The 16,216-nt window shown below is 43.1% G+C and overlaps 1 protein-coding gene across 34 annotated transcripts in view; it reads left to right on the forward strand.

Moving 5' to 3' along the window:
• MADD (MAP kinase activating death domain) overlaps positions 1 to 16,216 on the forward strand; it is a 121,668-nt gene that overhangs the window by 43,310 nt on the left and 62,142 nt on the right. For 13 of the 34 annotated variants that reach the window (XM_048852044.2, XM_075129572.1, XM_075129586.1 and 10 more), the window contains 9 exons: positions 654 to 847; positions 2,634 to 2,911; positions 3,558 to 3,697; positions 6,250 to 6,351; positions 8,431 to 8,490; positions 8,944 to 9,046; positions 9,785 to 9,971; positions 10,218 to 10,368; positions 13,690 to 13,896. In XM_048852044.2, the coding sequence (XP_048708001.2) occupies positions 654 to 847; positions 2,634 to 2,911; positions 3,558 to 3,697; positions 6,250 to 6,351; positions 8,431 to 8,490; positions 8,944 to 9,046; positions 9,785 to 9,971; positions 10,218 to 10,368; positions 13,690 to 13,896 (1,422 nt within the window). The remainder of the gene's footprint in view (positions 1 to 653; positions 848 to 2,633; positions 2,912 to 3,557; positions 3,698 to 6,249; positions 6,352 to 8,430; positions 8,491 to 8,943; positions 9,047 to 9,784; positions 9,972 to 10,217; positions 10,369 to 13,689; positions 13,897 to 16,216) is intronic. The other 21 variants (XM_075129576.1, XM_075129592.1, XM_075129579.1 and 18 more) reach the window with 5 other exon arrangements.

A 16,216-nucleotide genomic window follows, 5' to 3' on the forward strand; every position in this document is an offset into this window, starting at 1 on the left:
GAGTAATTAACCTCCTAAGCTGCACTTTCATTGGGCCTGTATGGACCTTCCATCCCCATTCACCTGCACTTTGAGAAAGTTGCCTCTTCTAAATCTTTCATTCAGAGTGAGAGGCAGGTAGATTATGGTCTGCTCTTATGTAGAAGAGAGACTCTCAGCCTATTCTGCTGCAGCCTGGGACAGTCAGAGGAAGAAACTTTCTCCTTTCTGTAAGCATCACTCTCCAAAAGATCTTTAGGAGAGAGGAATGAACTGAACGTAGTATTGGTGACAGGAGCTAATTTAACAACCCAGGAAACTAAAGTGCTCTATCCACAGAAGATGTGCAGCATGGGCACCAGTAGTGCAAGCTTCCCCCTACCTCACAGTACCCAATCAGTGCTCATCAGCCCTGACCAGAAAGAACCATTTTTAGTAGAGAGCGAAGAGAGAATTGTCTATGGCTTCTGATGAGGCTGCCAACAAGAGTTTCTGTTGGGATAGTAGTTTTTCTTCCTTAAGAAACTGTTATTGAAACCCCAACTCATTTCCCATGTTGGACAATAAAACACTGAGCAGTTTTTGTTCATTAATGAGATGGGAAGTTGTTACTGTGCGTTAGGCAAGAGGCTGGAGTAGTGAGGAGTCTCTAATGCCTGGTGTTGTGTTTGCAGATGTTGATCCTCTGACACATGCAGCCCTGGGTGATGCCAGTGAGGTGGAGTTTGATGACTTCCAGGAATATTCAGGGGATCTGGATGTGCAGGCTCTGGACAGTGAAAGCTCCCAGGACAACAACCAGCCTCGCTCGAGTTCCAGCACTACAGCCAGTAGCAGCCCCAGCACTGTCATACATGGGGTGAATCATGTGTGTACTAGGACTATTGCACACACAAGCTCAGGCACAGGGTGCTAGGACTGGGAGGAGTCTAGGCAAATGGGATTGGGATGAGGGTGACTCCTGCTAAATGGACTTGGGTAGATGAATTTTTCACCCTTTTCATAGACAAAGCTGAGTTTGCTTGCAGAATTATGTTCTCCAGAAATGTTTCCTTTCAGTACAAGTCCTGTATTTCCTATCCCTATCAGCCCGTGGTCAGGAATGAGGCACCAAGCCTTATAGCTGAGAGAGTAAGTTCCCTCACCCCTCTGGCACTGTGTGGGGTTGGTTCGGGGAATGGGAGAACTGGTATGGCAAAATTATGGAGCCAGTAGGTAGAGGGTAGACAGTGAAGAAGGTATATATGTGTTTCAGTCAGACACCCAATATAGAATCACAATATATACGCATATTTTGAATGAACTACTCCCATGATAAGGTTCATACTATTTTATACTTGTAAGTGGTAGTAATTTAATGACTCATCCATATCGGTAACTCATATTCATGTATTTGCTGGACAAATACCAGCTAAATAAAAATCCCTCAAAGGGGGTTGGCATTTAAGGCTGTAGTGAGTGGGGATACCACAGGGGTCTAGAAGACTTTGTAAATTTAAATATGATCAGATTTTGTGGGGAACACTAAGTGGGAGAAGTGGCAAACACACAGAACAGAAGCAGGCTTAGCAGTGAGCTGGAGATGCTGGGATGGTGATGGCTACAGGTTCAGAGATGAGGTAGTATAAACAATGCTCTCAAGGATGGGGAGGATGGACACAAACTGGGAGGATCTCTGGAAAACAGTGAGTCTCAGACATCAAGGGGCGATAGGAAACTTTAATAATCAGTTGGATCTCTGGGCAAATAGAATATAAAACTAAGGAGGCAACTTCGCTGCTTTCTGTAGACCTGGAGCAGCCACCCCTGAATAGCAGATACAACTCTGCCCATGGAGAGAAAATATAATGATGACAAAGGTCCTGGGAGAGACTGAGGGAGGAGCTGCTTTTGCATAGTCTGATGAAAATGAAAAAGAGCAAACTTGCCAGGGGAGTGGAGAAAACAAGAGCAGGAAGTTATCCCCGTTACCGTGCGATAGTGGGATACAGAGCAATTAGCCTAAAACAAAGGGAATATTTAATGATAAGATTTGTTGAGCAGCGGAATAAAGCTCCAGAAAGGCAATCAAGGCACCATTACTGCAGATCTTAAAGCCCAGGTTAGAGGAGTTGGTAGTGGGAATGGCATGCAGACTCCCTCAGAATGCCTGGCCTGAGAAGGTTTTTCTCCTCTATCCCAGGGGTGGCCAGCCTGAGAAGGAGCCAGAATTTATCAATGTACATTGCCAAAGAGCCACAGTAATATGTCAGCAGCCCCCCATCAGCTCCCCCACCCTGCTCCCAGCGCCTCCTGCCCCCTGGCAGCCCTGCTGATCAGCACCTCCTGATCAGCTGTTTCGTGGCGTGCAGGAGGCTCTGGGGTCAAGGGGGGAGGAGCGAAGGCACGGCAGGCTCAGGGGAGGGGGCCAAAGGGGTGGAGTGGGGGCAGGGCCTGTGGAAGAGCCAGGGGTTGAGCAGTGAGCATCCCCCAGCACATTGGAAAGTTGGCGCCTGTAACTCCAGCCCTGGAGTCGATGCCTATATAAGGAGCCGCATATTAACTTCTGAAGAGAGACACATGTGGCTCCGGAGCCACAGGTTGGCCACCCCTGCTCTATCCTATAGTTCTATGGGTGTGTGCATTGATAAAGTGATGAATTGGTTGGTCCACAGGAGTCAGCAGATTCAGCGGAGATGGAGGAGAAGATGATTGCTGAGTTTTCAAATCACCTTCCCTCTTTGCCGCTACAACCAAACTTCCCCAAGATGAATCTGGAACGTCGTGAGAGTGAAAGCCCAGCTGGCAGCATGAGCTCCGTGGAGGGAATGGTGAAGAAACGAGAGTATGATAATCCATACTTTGAACCACAGTATGGGTTTCCTACTGAGGAAGAGGATGAAGAGGAAGAGAGCTACACCCCAAGATTCAACCAGGATCTGACTGGGAATCGGTAAGGTTCCCACATTACTTGCTCTTCAGTAAAGGCGTGGTGAGGTTAAATTTGTTAGTTCCAGTACTTCGGTGTTTAGCATTCTTTTCCTCAGGAATCTCCTACATCCCAGACATGTCCTGATAGTCTCTCCAGTTGGTGATGAGCAGCTGCGGCCCCTCCTGGCTGGGCACAGACGCTAACTGCAGACTTATGTTTAAATCTGGGGGACTGACACAATTATTGACATTTTCCTGAAAGTGTTCTAGGATGTCATCCTTAGATATTGGTTGCAGGAACTTGCAAATCTCCAGTGATGATTGGGATATGAACACTTGCCTCACTGAATCAAGAGGCATTGCGCTCAGATACCATAGTGATGGGTGATCTTATTTAGGGGGAAAAAAAAAAAAAAGCTAAAAAGCTCAGGGTTCTTATGAGCACAGAGACATTATGATGTGCCCTCCTGGCACGTAATAGAAACATAAACATGGATATACTTGTGCCTCATGTTTCCTGTATTTAACCCCAGTTTGGTCATACTGCTGTGGAATGGGTCCTAGAGGCTGTCTGAGTGTGGGAGATCCCTGCTTGTTGGATTTAATGGCAGCTGGAGTCTGTACTGGGGTGTGAATAACAGCTGAACTTTTTTTTTTTTTTTTTCCAGGTCACAGAAGCTACTACGTCCTAACAGTTTAAAGCTGGCCAATGACTCTGATGCGGAGTCGGACTCACGGGGCAGCTCTCCAAATTCCACCATCTCCAACAACAGCAGCGAAGGTTTTGGGGGCCTTATGTCTTTTGCCAGTATGTACCATTGCCTGCTCTAAACTGGTTTTAATGATTCTACCTTAGTGTTTGTGGAGAGGAATGGAAGTGGGGAGGGGAGAGAGCAATTTGAAACTTCCCCAAGATGGCAGCTTAGCTGTCAATCTCTCACCAGCTCTGCCACAGGTCATTCTGGGAGTCACAGGACCTGTTAACCTTCCAGTGCCCTATATACTCTGCAGTAATATGGGCCTACATTCTGTAGAAAGGGCCTTGGATTCTTTAGTGCTCTGGTGTAGCAGACTGGAAATTATGAGGCAGCTTCATTTAAATTTTAAAAATTGAGGTATTTAGATAATTTATTTTCTATATTGAAACAGGTAATCAATGCAGTTTCCTGCCGTGTTGTTTATTTCAATATTAAGTTCAATTTCTTTACCCTGCCCCAACACATACAGTTTTTAATATCTTGCAGATTTTTCTCTTGACATGTAACTGAATATTGTAAGTTTTCAGGGGTGAAGTAGAAGCAGAGCAAGAGGGTAGTTGGGGCTTTTGACACTTAGAGGAACAGAGGAGGTAGTTTGGAATAGTGGGATAAACACGTTACCTTGATATTTCTGCTAAAATGATTAACAGTTAAATAGCTATGTGTTCTGATACCATGGTGACTGGTGCAGCATAAGAACAGCCATACTGGGTCAGACCAAAGGTCCATCTAGCCCAGTATCCTGTCTTCCGACAGTGGCCAGTGCCAGGTACCCCAGAGGGAATGAACAGCACAGGTAATCATCAAGTGATCTATTCCCTGTTGCCCATTCCCAGCTTCTAGCAAACAGAGGCTAGGGACTCCATCCCTGCCCATCCTGTCTAATAGCCATTGATGGAACTATCCTCCATGAACTTATCTAGTTCTTTTTTGGACCTTGTTATAGTCTTGGACTTCAGAACATCTTCTGACAAAGAGTTCCACATGTTGATTGTGTGTTGTGTGAAGAAATACTTCCTTTTGTTTGTTTAAAACCTGCTGCCTATTAATTTCATTTGGTGACCCCTAGTTCTTGTGTTATGAGAAGAAGTAAATAACGCTTCTTATTTACTTTCTCCACACCTGTCATGATTTTATAGACTTCTATCATATCCCCCTTTTGTCATCGCTTGTCCAAGCTGAAAAATATCAATCTTATTCATCTTTCCTCTTACGGAAGCTGTTCCATACCCGTAATCATTTTTGTTGCCTTTTTCTGAACCTTTTCCAATTCCAGTCTCTCTCTTTGAGATGGGCGTACCATGGATTTATAGAGAGGCACTATGATATTTTCAGTCTTATTATTAATCCCTTTCTTAATGATTCTCAACATTGTTAGCTTTTTTTGACTGCTGCTGCACATGAAGTGGATGTTTTCAGAGAACTATCCACAATGACTCCAAGATCTCTCTCTCAGAGGTAGCAGCTAAATTAGGTAGCAGCTAATTTAGACCCCATCATTTTATATGTAGTGTGGGAATTATGTTTTCCAATGTGCATTACTTTGCATTTATCAACATTGAATTTCATCTGCCATTTTGTTCCTCAGTCACCCAGTTTTGTGAGATCCCTTTGTAGCTCTTCGCAGTCTGCTTTGGACTTAACTATCTTGAATAGTTTTGTATCGTCTCCAAATTTTGCCACCTCACTGCTTACCAATTTTTCCAGATCCATAGCACTCGTCCCAGTACAGACCTCTGAGGGACACCACTATTGACCTCTCTCCATTCTGAGAACTGACTATTTATTCCTACCTTTTGTTTACTATCTTTTAACCAATCCATGAGAGGATCTTTCCTTTAAGACTTTAAATAGAATAAAATAGTGAACTGTTAATCTTTAAATGATCATCTTTTCAGGGCCTTTAACTGCTCTGCTCATATGAATGGGGTTGTTTCAGACTATCTGCAGAATGGGACAGATGGCAGTGCTGTGGTTACACTCAGTCATGTTTTCAAGGATTTTTTGGTTTGTTTTTTTTACTACCTACAAGTGCTAGAAACACAATTTAAAAAAAAATGGAAAGCTCAGATTCTGGAGCACAATTCTGTGACAAGAATGGATTCCATAGCAGATTCCAGAGTCACAGAATACATGAGGCCCTGCTCATAGTCCCCATCTCAGGATTGCATGTTTTTATGATCATTTTGGAATTCTGTTCTCTCAAGTGGTACCAAGTAAATTACTCAAGGTAGAAAATCAAGTTTGGAAGCACTGAAGACATAATCTGGTGTCTCTAAACCTAGGGTAGAAAGTGGGATATTACTATACCAAAGTGATTTATAGCAACAGCAAGGTGCTCGGATACCATGGCTTATGAGCATAGTATAAAAAAATAGGATTTTTACAGACTTTAAAAAAATCCGACTTTTAGCAGGAAAGGGTTAAACTGTAAGCGGGAGCATGTTTGGTTTTTTGGGACACAAGGGAATATAGAGGGTTAATCCAATAGTGGGGATGTAGAGCTACTGAGATCTTGATAAAAGCATGAATTGCAGGAAGAGTGAGGGGAGAGTGTATGTTGAGCACTAGAGACATTTGATTGTTTCACCTTCTGTTGTAGGCAGCCTGTACAGGAACCACAGCACAAGTTTCAGTTTGTCCAACTTAGCCCTACCAACCAAAGCTGGGAGAGACAAGAACACTCCCTTCCCCAGCCTGAAAGGTAACCACTTCCTCCCCTTGCCTGCTATTGCCTTTGCAATGCTTCTGGCTACCAAGCAGTCCAAGGATTCACCCTCAAAACAGATTTTGGGGATGTAAGACATTCCGGGGATTTGGATCCGTGTTCATCTTGGATAGTTCTTTGATTTTTCTCATTAGGACTTCTTCCCATCACTTGGGGTGTTTTGTGGGATGGAGAGGTTTCCTTGCCTATGCTATGTTCGTGTGCTTTAGTAGTTAGAGTAGGGGACTCTGGAAATCAGGACTTCTGGGTTCTACTCCTCCTCTACCACTAACTTGCTATATAGATTTGGGGAAGTCACTTTAGCACTGTCCCAGTTTCCCCATTTGTAAAATGGAGATAATGCTCACCTACTTCCCATGGAGATTATGGGGCTTAAATAATGTTTGTAAAGTGTTCTTTCAGTTTTCAGATCAAAAATCTCCTAAAGAGAGGCAAAATATTAGCACAGTAGCTCTCATTCAGGAGTGAGGATTTGACCCTAAGCTCCTGGATACAGCTGTAAGCAGAGTACTTCCTTCTCCCTTGCAATGCATTAAGACAATATGGACTGGAGACTGGAGAAATTATTACACTAGGGAATTGCCCCAGCATGGCTAACCCTGGAGGTGGTTATTGATAACAGAAGGGGGATCAGGGCTTCTCATTATTTTTTGCATTGAAATCTTTCAGTTGCTGAGCTGGGCAAAGGATTTGTTTGCTTTAAGTTCTTCTATATCATTAGAATTTATTGTTTTGTTTTAATTCGTTGATTTTATTTTTCCCCTCATCATTTTCATCGGTAAAGATTACTTTAATCTGGAAGTGGGAAGGGATTTGAATGAAGGTTGGTATAACATTTTGCTGACCTTTGACCTTGTAGTAACAGAGGCCAAAAGTTGGGTTTTGTGTGTTAACTTCCATTTTTGTTTGTGAACTGAGAAATCCTGATCTGGGTGTAAAATGAGGAGAGGTGGGGCTGGGCTGGTGGAAATGTTAGGGGAGATTTTACACAATTACTTTCTGGGAATCCACATTCTACCCATTGGCTGTATTCCCACATGCAATTGTGAAGGGTAGGAAGCATGGCTGGGGTGGGCAGTGTACAAGAATGTTGTCTTAGTTAAACTTGCTATTGATTCCACACATTGGAAAAAAACAGTGATGGGTTTTACCATACCATGTTCATACTTTGCCTCTCATCTCCTGCAGTTTGTTCCCTTCTTTTCTTGACAGCTATAACTCTACGGGTATGTCTGCACAGCCCACAGCAGCAAGCCTCTCAGCCCAGATCAAAGACTTTTAAAACAGCTGAGTCGAAAACACTTCGAAGGTGCTGCTCGGGCTGGGGCTCGAGCTCTGAAGCCCATTCCCATGCTTAGGCCTTTAGAGCTTGAGCTCCAGCCTGAGCAGCAACTTCAAAGTGCTGTCTACACAGCTATTTTTAGAGCACTAGTGCGAGCCTTGGTAACCAAGTCTATTAACCTGGGCTGAGAGGCTCGTTGTTGGGGGCAGTATAGACATGCCCATCAGGACCTTTGGTGTGAGTGTTGAAACATAAGGAAGGGCTTTCTCTAGCCTGTAGTTCAGTCCATTTGCGCATGTATAGATGCTCGTGTGTGTGTAAATGCTGGCCTGGGTGAAGTTTCCCTTGCACATGTGATTTGTTTTAAATTGCTGAATAACTCTTGCACTTCCTGAGTGTGTGTTTGTAACTCTAAGGGAAGATGATGCTGGGATTGTTCCTCTGTAACTTCCATTTCATCACTGCTCCATGAGCTCTTTCCACCCCTTTCTTTAGTTTTTGTTTCATACACATCTCTTCACTTTCTCAATTGGGCAGATGTTTTTGATAGTGCCGGTGAAATGGAAGGTGCTGTACATTGGCCCTGAAATTTGGCCAATCTGTTTCATAAATTTGGCTGGCCCAATGCTCTCTTTGGAACCCTTTCTACTGTAGTGTCACTTGGGTTTGATTTTGAGGGAGGGTTGGGAGGAAGCTGGTTACTAACTTAGGCTTTTGGTTGGAGATGGTGGAGATTTTGTAGTACACTACTAATTGTGTATTTTGTGTCCCAGTATTTGGGTTAAATACTATAATGGAGATTATTACTGAAGCTGGCTCTGTAAACAATGAAGGTGGGTTCCCTACAGCATGAGCTGTGCATGATGTAACAACTCCCAGCATCCTCTGTGCCTGCCTTTTGGGCTAACTTTCTCACTGGGTAACCAGTATCACATGATCTATACTAGTCACCCCTTAATGCATTGAGCTTTTACACATACTGTGTCTAATTCAAAGATGGTTCTTGTGGTGGAACTGCATGCAGAGCAGCCAAGCTTCTCTTGCCCTTCACCTCCAGCTTCCATTACCATCTTTTCTCTTTCTGCATTGTTCCCATTACTGTTTTCTGCCCATGTGTGATGCTAGAATACGGTATATGCTGTTGCTTTTCTGAGTTTCCATTTTGTCTGAAGTCTATTATCTGTAATTTAACTGGAGCATTAGCTGACTTTAATGTCTCTTTCTGCCATGGGTGTGGATTGCCTTTTTGATGACTGTTCTCTCATCCTGTCTCCTTTCCCATACAGGGAACAGAAGGGCCCTGGTGGATCAGAAGTCTTCAGTTATTAAGCACAGCCCAACAGTGAAGAGAGAATCTCCATCACCTCAGGGGCGAACCAGCAATTCCAGGTAAAAATACTTGTCCTGACTTTTCTGCATACATATGGATGGTAGGGCAGTTCCAGACTCCCTGTGAAAAAGTCTGTATCAGATTAGCTATTGAATACAAAGCTATATTTCTGTGCTAGTTGCCTTTGGGAAGTGTATACACCTTGAAGTTTGAGACTTTCAGAAGATGCTTTCACACAGGAAGTCTGAAGGTATTGATGGCCTTAGTCTATGCTCAAATCTGTATATTTTTGAGAGCTCTCAGAGGCCTCATCTCTTTCAGAATGGGCTCCTAGAGGTTTCTGATTCCTGAATTAAGTGCTAAATTAAGGAATGAGTCACCTTTTATAGACCATTTGTCTCTGTCCTGAGAATTGAAAAGCATTGACAGATCTACTGGACTCTTCTTGTTCCCTTTGTTGCTCCTGTTTAAATGCAGTTGGATTAGGTTAGATGCTACAGTAGTGTAGTCAGACTGTATTACGGGTGTATGTTAGATCCTGCAGCAGAATAGCTAGCAGCAGACAAATTGCTTTGAGCAGTTCAGTGGGGACAGTTACTATAGTACACAGATTGGACTGAACGTAGTTAGGTTAGCAGTATGTTGAACCAGGTTTAGATTCACCACTTGTAAGCTTAGTTTTTACATGGAACGAGCTTGTACAGTTGTCTAGGCCAGGTCACCCCATATGCGTACAGATCCCATGTACCTAGGTGTAACTGCTTTCTGCCTGTTACTCCCGTCTCTCCATCCTGCAGTGAGAACCAACAATTCCTGAAGGAGGTTGTGCACAATGTTCTTGATGGGCAGGGCGTTGGGTGGCTGAACATGAAGAGAGTCCGGCGTCTATTGGAGAGTGAACAGCTCCGCGTCTTTGTACTAAGCAAACTGAACCGCACCATCCAGTCAGAGGAGGATGCTCAGCAGGATGCCATCCAGGACATGGTCAGTGCTCCATTCCCTCACATTACTCAGACTAGTTCATGCCCAGGTTTGATTAGTTGAGGGTGTTCTGAGGCAATATCTTAGATTACTCCTAAACCCTGATAGTAGAAAATGGTTTCTGCGCAACGGGTTATTGATCTGCGAACCCCTGCTAGAGTGAGTGAGTGTGTGTGTGTGTCTGTGTGTTCATGCTGGGATGAATTTCTCCTGTGTGAAGCATCCTTACTGCCCAGGTTCTCATTGCAGGAAATCAACCGCAAGGTTTACAAAGGGATGCTGGACTTGCTGAAATGCACTGTGTCAAGTCTGGAGCAGTCGTATGCAAACGCTGGCTTGGGAGGCATGGCCAGTGTCTTTGGCCTACTGGAGATAGCGCACACTCACTATTATAACAAAGGTAACATGTCCGCGTGTAGTGCACAGGAGCATGCAGGGTCACGGTTCTGGAGTTAGCTTTTGTGTGCGTCTGTGTATCGTGAATGTCTTTTTATAGCCTTGAGGTGCGTAGGTGCTGTACCATAATTACTAAAAACATACTGCACTTGAAACAACACTTTCTTGCCTAATACATCCAACTCGCCAAATCAAAATTATCTCCAATGCTTGACTGAACACACAAGTTGTGCAACCTGATCTAAAGACTGGGGCTCTGAGAGACAAACATAAAGTGTGAGTTCCAAAAGTGGGGGCCTTCAGCTAAGAATGCCCTATCCACATCCTCAGAGAGTTGAATTCCAGGCAGACACCCCTCATTGGACCACAGCTTGAATGACTGGATATAAGAGGTAGTGTCTCTAACTAGGTCTCAGATCATACCAGGCTTTAGAGACTCTAATGCAGGGGTTCTCAAACTGCGGGTTGGGACCCCTCAGGGGGTCGCAAGGTTATTACATGGTGGGTCGTGAGCTGTCAGCCTCCACCCCCAAACCCTGCTTTACATCCAGCATTTATAATGGTATTAAATATATTAAAAGTGTTTTTAATTTATGGGGGGGGGTCGCAGTCAGAGGCTTGCTATTTGAGAGGGGTCACCAGTACACAAGTTTGAGAACCACTGCTCTAATGAACACCTTGAATTACATCTGGAACTGAGTAAGTAGCCAGTACTATGTGCAGAGCACAGTGTAATGTGTTTACATGGACTCACCCCACTCACAAGATAGGCAACTATGTTTCGTGCCAGCAGAAACTTCCAGAAGCTGACCGAAATAAAGTTTATTAATCCAGCTTGGAGGGGAAGGGACCTGCATGACACTGACAAAGTGTAGCTGTGACAAATGCCCGGACAGATGGGGAAAAATCACTATAAACCAGCACTATCTGTAGATGCAGGAGCAGTGAATGATCCTTCAGTTCCCTGTGGCTATGCACCTACAGGAAAAAGTAGCACTTACCACCAAGTGAAAGGGCAGGTACAGTCTGCTTCCATTCTTCTATATGAGCCTTTCTCCCTCATCTCACCAGCATCGTTTTGATCTAGTCCAAATTCAGTCTTAACCATTTGCTCCCATCAAGGTCCAAGCCTCAGTTAGGCCCTGAGAAAGCACAAAGGGAATTTGTATGTGATAAAAAGGTGACTGTGCTTAATGTTGTTCTATGTGTTGGTGGTGCGGCTGACGAAATTGAAATAGAGGAACAAACTCACATTTAACATCACCCTGTGTCTGAAATCTGATAGGGGTTTTTTTTAATGTTGTTTTTAAATTATCCTGCTGCTGTTGCTTTTCTTTCTTTTTTTTTCTTTCTTTTTTTTTTTTACCACCAAATTAACATCAGCAATTTGGATTTGGGTATTCTTTTTCCGGGGACTTGATTTCATTGTTGGTACCATCACCAAACACAGAAGAAAAATCTTTAAAACATTTGTTAAATGCACATAAAATATAAAAAAGTTAAAACATTCAAAACTTAAAAGATTAAACCTCCCTTTTAGCAGTTTCCCTTATTTTTGCTCTCTTTGTGTAGAGACTTTTAAAGGGAAAACTCTTACTTGACAGTAATCTCACATGGTATTAAGTGTCCTCAGAGGGGACAGAGTCCATTTTAGGTGGTATCTCTTAGTTCTCAAGTTCTGTTGCTAAAGTCTGATGTGTTTTAAGATAAAATAAGAAAAAGACACACAAAAGAGGAAAGAGCAAAACACAGCTTCTGTCTCTGATGTTTACAGTTAAGTTGCTAGAAGACCACAGATCACATCAAATGATCCATTACCCAATTAGCTGCTCTGGGACCCTGACTTACCTTGGAAAACATTTGGCTAATTGCTCTTTCCTCTGGCTGATCTGTTGGAAGCAAATCTCTCACCTCAGAGTGAGTTGCTCAGTACTGCTTTTAGTTCACCTCTCTGGCCACAGCAAAATGTTGGAAGATAAAATGTGTTCTGACTGGATTCTTACTCGATAGAAGGGAAATAGGGAGTATCAGAAACATCCAGCTAATTTGTTTGTTCCATAATTTCTAACTATATCCCATGGCTGGCTAGGTGTCAAAAGCCCTGACTTCACCCTACACAACCTCCAGCTTTGCCCCAGACAGCTTATATGATGCAGTTATATGTTGTCAATACAAAAATCTGAAGCATATTGGAAAATATGAGGACAATGAAAAATAAACTGCATCAAATATCTAAAACCACAGGGGCTGCTGTTCTGATTGTTAATTTCAATATTTAATTCACTAAACAGCGTAGTATTTTAATTTAAGTGAAGCTGTACACATTCTCCAGTTTGCTCTGATTCAATCACCATTTATTGGGCTGATGCAGGAATTACTTGGTGAAATCCCATGCCGTTTTATGCAGGTTAGACTAAAAGATCATAATGGTCCCTTCTGTCCTTAAAATGTATGAATTTATGAACTCGCAGGTAGTCAGCTGCAGCTTTTCCAGCATTTCCTCCTGCTGATGGAGTGACATTGTCAGTACTTTGCTCAAGATTTGTATTTGCCAACTCCAACAGAGTCCACAATGGCAAACTGATTTCCCTTAATGTTACTTATTTCTCTTGCATCCGTTATTGTGAGAGTTCTTCACAGTAAGAGAAACTGGATGGTGCTCCAGAGATGGTATTTTGGATTGATCAGGCTGCTGTCTCACCACTCTGAACAGTTCTATGGGAAGAGACCTCACAATTAATGTGTCAGAAGAAAAGAAAAAATTGTAAGCATCTCATGCAGATAGATCAGCCTGGGAGTAGGTGTCCCATCATCAGTGCTGTAGTCTTCTCCCCTGTTGTTTCAGTAGTGTCAGACCATCTGCAAACCATAATGACCTATGAGGACGATGGCTGGATATGGGATGTCTAGGTGCCAGTCTGTTAGCACTTGTGAATGTTGTTACGCCATTGACAGAAGGGGCCTTCACAGGTTTTGAAATTCCTCTGGGTTCACCAGCCTGATAGGAGCGGGGATGGTCCCTGACATCAAACTGAAGGAGCCAATGATTTGACCATAAAAATACAAAACAATTCTGGCTGCTCATGGGCTCATCTCAGTCCCTGCTCTTCACAGTGCTGCTGATGGTGAAATCCATTTGAGTCTCTAAATCTGAGAAGTGACTGTTTTGCATTGATGCTGCCTTAGGCACTAGGCTTTATTAACACCATCCCCCCCATCCTTTCTCCCTATTCCCCTTCCTATTTCTGCCCTCCTCCCACTCTCTTCTTTCCCTGGTCTTATACTATTTTTTCTGCTTCTCTTCTTGTTCTCCTTTTTCTTAAAGAACCAGAAAAAAGAAAACGAAGTCCAACAGATGGAGCAGCCACTCCGGTTGTCAAGGACCCTGGTTTAGCCACGAGGGCGGAACTGAAGCCTACAGTGAAACTGCCAGTACCCCAGCTCATGCCAAGGGTACCAAGCCCTGCAGGAAAAGGGACAAGGGAGTTTGACACAAGGAGTCTAAAGGAAGAAAATTTTATTGCTTCCATTGGTGTGTATTGATGTGCATGTGGAATGCAGGAGGAGGGGTTTTCCCCTAGCATTAGGTTCTGCTTGCATCCTCCCCATTTTAATACACTTGCCTTCATTGCTGCAGTAACGTGCTTCATTCACACCTGGATCACAAGGACCAATCATATCTGCTCTTCTTTCACTCGTGGAGGATTATTTCCCAGGGCAATTTGTTTTTTGAGACGTTTTAATTTTAAACCCTTTCCAAATATCATTGACACTTAATGATAAAATCCTGTGAGTGTTCCATGGCCGACACTTTTGGGGAGACATAAAATGACCTGAGAGAGATGGCCACGTGATTCTGGGGTCTACAAGACCTTGGAAATAGCAATCACAATAGGGACTAAATAAAACAAAAAATACCTGTCATTCTTTACTATAACTGGGAGACAATTATCTGGGGTGTGTACGCCAATAGAAATAGGGTCCAGGGATCTGCTAATCGTGAACAGCAAAATCCTTAGATTTTTACATGTACATTTTAGGTTTCAGCTCTTCAATTTCAGTAATCTGGACTGATGAGCGTTTCTTCCACATCATGGCAGGCAGACTGCCTGACTACCTAAACAGCTCTCGCAAGGCTGGCTACTGGAAATTTCTCCAGTCACACTTTTCTTTAATGGGCGGGGGGGAAATAAAAAGACAATAACTAAGAAACCTATCAGATATATTCCAATCTCTGATTATACTAGCTGAAAAGGATCTTCACTTGGTCAACAAACAAGATTTAGGAAGGGTCCAGATTATTGTATCTTTGGGTAAGAAACCTGATCATCAAATGGGAAAATTCCTTTTTCTGCTCATCATCTCTAATAATGGGGACTGATAGACTGGGTTCTGAGCACCACTATGTATAGCTTGACAAAGGGAAGCCAGTTTTTATAGGATCATTGTACAGAGGATTTATCACCCAAAGGCGGTGTCTGATGAGGCTACAACATCCAGTCTGCAGTGACTTGTACAAGGTGGAGAGAGTACCAGATACTCATATGACTAAACAGGTGCAGACTCACCGCCCCACCCATATAGTGGCCACAGTTTGGATTAAGTCCCACCTAAGGGATGCTGAATCCTTGACCTCTGACCCAGTATGCGTCCTTGATTCAAGAGCTGATCTAAGGAACAATAGCACAACTGAAGGCTTTCAGTTTACTTGGAAATCCCCCTGGGAAATAAAAAGTGATCTTATTTCTATGATTAAACTTTAGGGGCTTAAATGCCTCCAAGTTACATTGGATTCTTTTTTCCTCTGCAGAAAGAACAGAAGGAAGATAGTTTTTTTTCAATTCAGCTGGAAAGCTGGGAACTCAAAAAGGTGGAAGCTCTTTGCCTGGGATTCTTGTTGACAATGAAGAAGTAGCATTGACAGAACAGCTGGCTGTCCTTTCCTGGCTGAAACTAATACTTTATCTTGCACACAGGAGTGTCATAAGGATCAGTCAATCCATGTCTGCAACGTAACTTAAAAGATGCAGTGCTACAGAAGTCCTAAATTTTGGGTTTTTTTATTTTAATATTTATTATTGAAACTGTTCCTGTCAAAAAAGCAGCCATGAGTGCTCTGCTAATTGTTTAAAGACCGGGAACAGGTTAGCTTCTAACTGTGCTCCTGATAGCCCCAATGTTTGCCACCTGTCTTTTCAGGGTACTTGATGCAAGAAGGAATGAAGCAACTGGACAAGAATCTGGATTTTTTTAAAAAGTCAGTCTGAAAAGCTGTCCACATGTCTCTTGTAGAATAGCCTCTAAGTGACAGGTTTTACCTTGTCACCAAAGCCATGTTTTCTTAAAGTGCAGTTCTACTCTAAAAGGTGACTGTAAATATGGCATTGTAGGGTATCACATTTGTCTCAGACTTTCTCAATTTTGTTTAGTCTACAATAAAAGAGAGCCCTGTAGGCTCATCTGGAAGTTAGGCGAGGTTCTTAAATGATCATGCATTGTCAGTAATACTAAAGGTTTTATTGGACAGATTCTGCCTTCAGTGACACTTGTGCAGCTCCATGGCCTTCCAGAGCTTTGAGCCAACATAACGGATTGGAATGTCATAGGAGTTTAGGTGAAGAAAGCAGATTAATGTCAGGAGACATCAGTGAATGCTGACAGTGTTGAGTTCTAGGGTGAGTTATCAATCTCCCAGTTGGCACAATTTGCATCTTAACCAGCCTGCCTGGATGTTTAGTTTTTCATAATAGGTGAATTGATTTAAACATATGAAATGGCTTGTAGTTGGCTTTAGCAGAGCTGGCATCTTCAACCGAAGTTTCTTGGTCCTTCCATGTTTCCATATAAGGGAC

Source organism: Caretta caretta, chromosome 6 (assembly GCF_965140235.1).
Source record: "Caretta caretta isolate rCarCar2 chromosome 6, rCarCar1.hap1, whole genome shotgun sequence".
Classification (NCBI taxonomy): domain Eukaryota; kingdom Metazoa; phylum Chordata; order Testudines; family Cheloniidae; genus Caretta; species Caretta caretta.